Source organism: Herpailurus yagouaroundi, unplaced genomic scaffold (genome assembly GCF_014898765.1).
Source record: "Herpailurus yagouaroundi ecotype Mexico unplaced genomic scaffold, PumYag 218, whole genome shotgun sequence".
Classification (NCBI taxonomy): Eukaryota; Metazoa; Chordata; class Mammalia; order Carnivora; family Felidae; genus Herpailurus; species Herpailurus yagouaroundi.
This window is the reverse complement of record NW_024412449.1, coordinates 7,268,941-7,274,872: the sequence shown is the minus strand read 5'-3', so window position 1 is coordinate 7,274,872 and position 5,932 is coordinate 7,268,941. Positions and strand designations below refer to the sequence as shown.

The following is a 5,932-nucleotide window of genomic DNA, read 5'->3' as shown; positions in this document are numbered from 1 at the left end:
GTCTAGTTCTGGGGTTTCTATTCTATTCCATTGGTCTATGTGTCTGTATTGGGTCACAATTTAATGGGCATCTACCTTGCTAGGAATTGAGATAAAAAGTTAAATTTTCTACACAGTTTCTACTTTCAAGTAGTATACCATCTAAAATATGAGATGGAGACATAAGTTAACAATTATTCTAATATTAGGTCCATGAAAGTGGGTGTTGCTAATACCTTGAAACCTTCTGATCTTCTCTAGAATTTGTTTTGCTTTTGCTCTATTACTAACATCTTATGTCAAAAACTCCTGTTTGCTCTCACCTATTAGCTTAGACTCATTTCCATTCTCAGAGTGGTTGAGTCGCCTGATGGGTAAAGCCATGACTCAGAGACAAACTGCCCAGGAGTCATATCCTGATGCCAACATTTGCTGGCTGTGTAACTTGGAAAAATTATTCAACCTCTCTGTGCCTCCTCAGCTGCAAAGTGGACCTACTAATAACCCGTATATCTTTAGCTTGTTGCAAGACTTAACATAATGCATGTAAACCACTTAGAATAGTGTCTGGCACTTACCTGGTGCTCATTAAGTGTTAACTCTTACTTGGAAATTGACAAAGTATCAAAATTTTCAAAGAAGACATGTGGGGACCTGGGTGGCTCATTTGGTTAAGTGCCTGACTCTTGGTTTTGGCTCAGGTCATGATCTCACTAACTATAGGATTGAGACCCACATGGGGCTCCACACTGACAACACCCACATCAGGCTCCATGCTGACAGCACAAAACCTGCTTAGGATTCTCTCTCTCCCTCTCTATGCCCCTCCCTTACTCTTGCTCTCACTCTCACTCTCACTCTCACTCTCACTCTATCTCTCTCTCTCTTTTTCTCTGTCTCTCAAAATAAATGAACTTAAAAAAAATGAATATGAATCAGCAAAAAAATTTAAATAGCATTTTCTCACTGTTATTTTTTTCTGAATGTTTATTTTTGAGAGAGAGTGAATAAGGAGAAGGGCAGAGAGAGGGGGAGACAGAGAATCCCAAGTAGGATCCAGGCTGTGAGCATAGAGCCTGACGTGAGGCTCGAACTCATGAACTATGAAATCATGATGTGAGCTGAATGACCTCAGTTGAAAACAAGAGTGGGACACTTAAGTGATTGAACCACCCAGATGTTTTTGCTGTTTTTGCTGTTTACTTCCCTCCTTCCTTCACCACCCTGACCATGTCTTGCACTTGCTCAGTACTTAAACATTATCTGTTCAGGGAAGCCTTCTCTGACACTCCCCACACCCCAAATGCCTATGTCCTTCTCCACTGTTTTATTCTTCTCCATTGTTCTTTCAGCCACTTAACATACTATACATCCTATTTACATGATTTGTTTACAGTCTGTCTTTTCTACTAGAAAGTGAGTTTTATGAGGGCAGAGATTTTTTTTTTTGTTATGTTTACTGATGTATTTTATCTTTAGTATCTAAAACAGTGTCTGGCACAGAGAAGATAATCAGTATTCATTGAATAGACTATTCTTTTCTCTTAAGGATTGAAAAGTAGGGACTTCAGTGAGTTTGGGCAGTAGATAAGGAGATAAGAAGTAGATTTTGGAAGACAGATCTAGCATTATCTCATAATAACTACAATGGTTAGCATGTGTTATGTACCAGTTACATGCAAGTGCTTTAGATTTATTCCTTCATTTAAGTTTATATTTATCACAATTTCAGGTCTCAGTTTTGAAGTTTAGTTCTTGATGCCATGATGAAACATTCTACTTATTTCTCACAGGATTTGATATTATTAGTCTGCATATTTGAGTTGGTCTTTACTTATTAACATGTAAAACTTGAAGTGATATTTCTTGAAAATCAAGATGCAAGTCAACCAACAGAAACTGATGAAAGGGTTTATGTGCAATACATCTAGATTCTTTCTGTGGTCTGACCCTGTCTTGAGTCTGTGTTCCCTTTTCTGATCACATTTAGCTACACAGAGAATATTTAGCCCAGGGATCAAAATAAACCACAGTCTCTATATTTCATGTCTCCTTGTATAAATTGCAATATTCTGAGTTTAGAAATGAATATATTTACATTGAATGTAGAATATATTGAGTATTCCTCCAATATACTGACATCATCCTGAGGGTTGGCTGCTTGAGATTACGATGCATTCAGTTCTCTTCCTCAGGATCATTGGTAACTTTCCTTGATTTTCTCTTTCCTACCCTTTCATTTTGCAGAAAACATACCCTGGCTCACCTCATCAGCTTTCATTGTGCATTAAAACCCTTCTCCTCAGAAATGCTTGGCCTGGCTGCTTTTTTAGTACCACTGAATGTTGAAGAAAGATAAGGTAGGAGCCCCAACATGAAGCTGTGATTTTGATCTCTATAGAGCAAAGTCAGGAGGTATATAGGCATATGGTGTGCCTCAGTTCAATCTGAAAAAAAGGTTAGTATTCTTCCAAAAATTATGAATCCCATAGACAGGCTTATTTTTTTACATTTTGGAAAGTACACCTTTTGATTTGCAACAAGTATAACAAGAAAGGTAGAGAATGGGGCCATGGGAGGTTTTCTAAGGGTATAATAGAAGTCTAAATAACATATGGAGACTTCTACCTTCCTGGAGCATGAATGTCAATGAAATCCTGGACAGAAGAATGATGTGGGGAAACTGGACAATTGTCAGTGAGTTTGTCCTTGTGAGTTTTTCAACCTTATCCTCTGAGCTACAAGCTCTACTATTTCTCCTTTTTTTGACTGTTTACCTGGTTACTCTAATGGGCAATATTCTCATCATCCTGGTCACTACAGCTGACTCTGCTCTACAAAACCCTATGTACTTCTTCCTCAGGAACTTGTCCTTCCTGGAGATAGGCTTCAACTTGGTCATTGTGCCCAAGATGCTGGGGACTCTGATCATCCAAGACACAACCATATCCTTCCTTGGGTGTGCCTCTCAGATGTATTTCTTTTTCTTCTTTGGGGCTGCTGAGTGTTGCCTCCTGGCCACAATGGCATATGACCGCTATGTGGCCATCTGTGACCCTTTGCGCTACCCAATCATTATGAACCGCAAGGCCTGTGCCCAGCTAGCAGCTGCCTCTTGGTTCTCAGGGTTTCCAGTGGCCACCGTGCAAACCACATGGATTTTCAGCTTCCCTTTTTGTGGCCCCAACAGAGTGAACCACTTCTTTTGTGACAGCCCCCCTGTCATTGCACTGGTCTGTGCTGATACCTCTCTGTTTGAACTGGAGGCTCTGACGGCCACGGTCTTATTCATCCTCTTTCCTTTCTTGCTGATCCTGGGATCCTATGTCCGCATTCTTTCCACTATCTTCAGGATGCCCTCAGCTGAGGGGAAACGCAAGGCCTTCTCCACCTGTTCCTCCCACCTTCTGGTTGTGTCCCTCTTCTACAGCACTGCCATCCTCACATACTTCCGACCCCGGTCCAGCACCTCTCCTGAAAGCAAGAAGTTGTTGTCGCTCTCCTACACAGTAGTGACTCCCATGTTGAACCCCATCATCTACAGCTTAAGGAACAGTGAAGTGAAGTCTGCACTGAGGCGAGTCATCCGCAGGACCCTGGGCCCTCAGAAACTATGATTGACTGACATGGAAACTGAAGGGGTGGAAGGCAAGGACAAAGGAGAGAAAAAATAATTCCTCAAATGGGTTCTGGTCTCTCTTCAGTCTAGGAGCGATGCTCTATCCACTAGAATTTTGGACTCTACTAGGATCCATTTCTCAATGATCTCAAAGATCATGATTCTTTGGATTCTGTGGGATTGTGGTACCAATGCATCTGAGGATGCCGCCAGTTTACACAGATTAGGAGCCTATCCGGAGGTTGATAACATCACTACAATTTGCCATTCGTTACTTGTTTTAACTTTTCTTGAACTTATTCACCCATATCTTTTTATAATCTTCAGCTTTACATTTTTTTATTTGTCTAAAAACTCTACCTGCAACTTTCAAGGATCTTTTTTGCTTATAAGGTAAATTTATGATAGTGATGATAATAAATAATAGAGTTTTGTTTCATTCCTTCACTCACTTTTTTCAGCAAACTTTGAGTTTGAACTCAAAATTTCAATGCATTTTTACTCATCAGTCAGCATGTGTCAGACTCTGTTTAGGCTCTGGACACAGATTGCTGAATAAAATAGACAAATTTCTTATCTTGTGGAATTTATGTTCTAGTGGGAAAGCGAAATAATAAAGCAATACTTAAAAAATTCTACTGGCTTAGAAAGTACCCATGTTCAGAGGAATCGCAAATTAGGACTTCTTCCTCTACTACAATAATTGGTCTGTACAGTATCTGGAGAAAGACTACTCCACATGGACACTGCCTCAATCTCAAATTATTCACCTTGGATATGAGAATTGCTTGACAAAAAGTGTGTAAAGGAATCCCAAGTTGAGTATAAATGGACATAATTCTAGGAAACTTCTGAGAATAACCCAAAGATTCTTTGTTTACTAAATTTTGTATGTAATCTTGTGATTGGGTGAAATCAACTGTCCTTTTTAAGCTTGCATATCACTCAACCAGTATAGCAGCCTGTCTTTATGGTTTTTTCCAGTGAACATAGTCCAACTCTGGATTCCAGGAAAATAGCAGACTTGGGATGCGTGCACCACAGCTTTGTGTTAATTAGTGAAATTAACAGAGTAAAATAGTATTCAGTGCATAGACATATCCTCTCCACAAACTCTGTAAATAACTAACTCTGTGTGCTGTGGGGGTAACAGGTATCAAGGGCTCTCATGTAGCAAGAGATCTAGAAAGGCAGCACATTCTAAATTATTACTACAAGAATTTGCAAGTGAAAATATATATCATGGGGTTCTGTTTGGATAATAGCATTCACACGGCTAAGTAGATTGACACCACTATACATTTATAATCTCCAGTTTTAGCCAAACTTTAATTGCTCCTTTACATTTATTTTATTTGTCCTTGTATGGTAGGCAGAACAATGGTCCCCCAAAGATGTCCATGTCCTAATCCCTAGGACCTATAAATATGTTACCTCACATAGGAAAAAGGACTTTGTATACAGAATTAAAATAAGTATCTTCAGATGGGGGGGGGTGATCCTGGATTTTTTTTAATACAGTAACAGGAAATCAGAAGATAGGTAGAGAATGAACTTTAAATATTTATTCTTGTGGTTTTCTCACTTCCATACATCTAAGCCCACAGCTCCTGTCTGGTGGCTTTCAGACAGCTACCCTTTCCAAGTTCTAATTGTCCTTCAGGCCCAGGGTTGGTACCAGCTTCTTTCTTACTCTTCCTAGCCCTGGGATGTCACTATCTCTTGTTAGCTTCCAAAACCCTGTCTTTACCTTTATCTTATAGATAAAATATTCATGTCCCTTATTAGGGGTGTGAGCAGAGTGTGAGAAGGACAGCAGAACTCATATATTCTGCTTCATTGTACCCATGCTCTTCACTACCCACTTCAAACACACATACAGACTCATGTACAGGCACATATATACTTAGCACCTAGCTCATAGTAAGTGATTAAGTAATGTTTGTTAATTTATTGATTATTTGATGATGCAGAGAGATTCAAAAGATAAAAGAGATGGAGTAGGATCTGGGATAGATTGCTGGTAACATAAAACATGATTTTAAAAAAGACAGATTTTACAGGTTCCAGAGTTTATAAAATGTGAATGTTTCTTGCAGGGTTTCCTAACTCTTAGATGCCAAAAAAAAAAAAAAAAAAAAAAAAAACAAGAATGGAGCAGACCCTCATTGTATTGCTCCATGAATTATTGTCCTTCCTCTTCTATAAAGAAAGTGCTAGATGAAGGATGGAGGGTGGGTCCACAACAAGCTCCCAGGATCTTACAATATTCCAGTTTTGCTAAGGGAACTACTCAGCAAGTCTTATAAGTAGGGAGCCAAGAGGGTCTCACTG

At 39.4% G+C, this 5,932-nt stretch overlaps 1 protein-coding gene across 1 annotated transcript; it reads left to right on the top strand.

The window, feature by feature from the left end:
- The first annotated feature begins 2,648 nt into the window (after positions 1-2,648).
- OR10A4 (olfactory receptor family 10 subfamily A member 4) lies at positions 2,649-3,596 on the top strand. Its single transcript, XM_040457018.1, has one exon. It carries the CDS (start codon positions 2,649-2,651, stop codon positions 3,594-3,596), a length of 948 nt encoding a protein of 315 aa, XP_040312952.1.
- Positions 3,597-5,932: the final 2,336 nt, after the last annotated feature.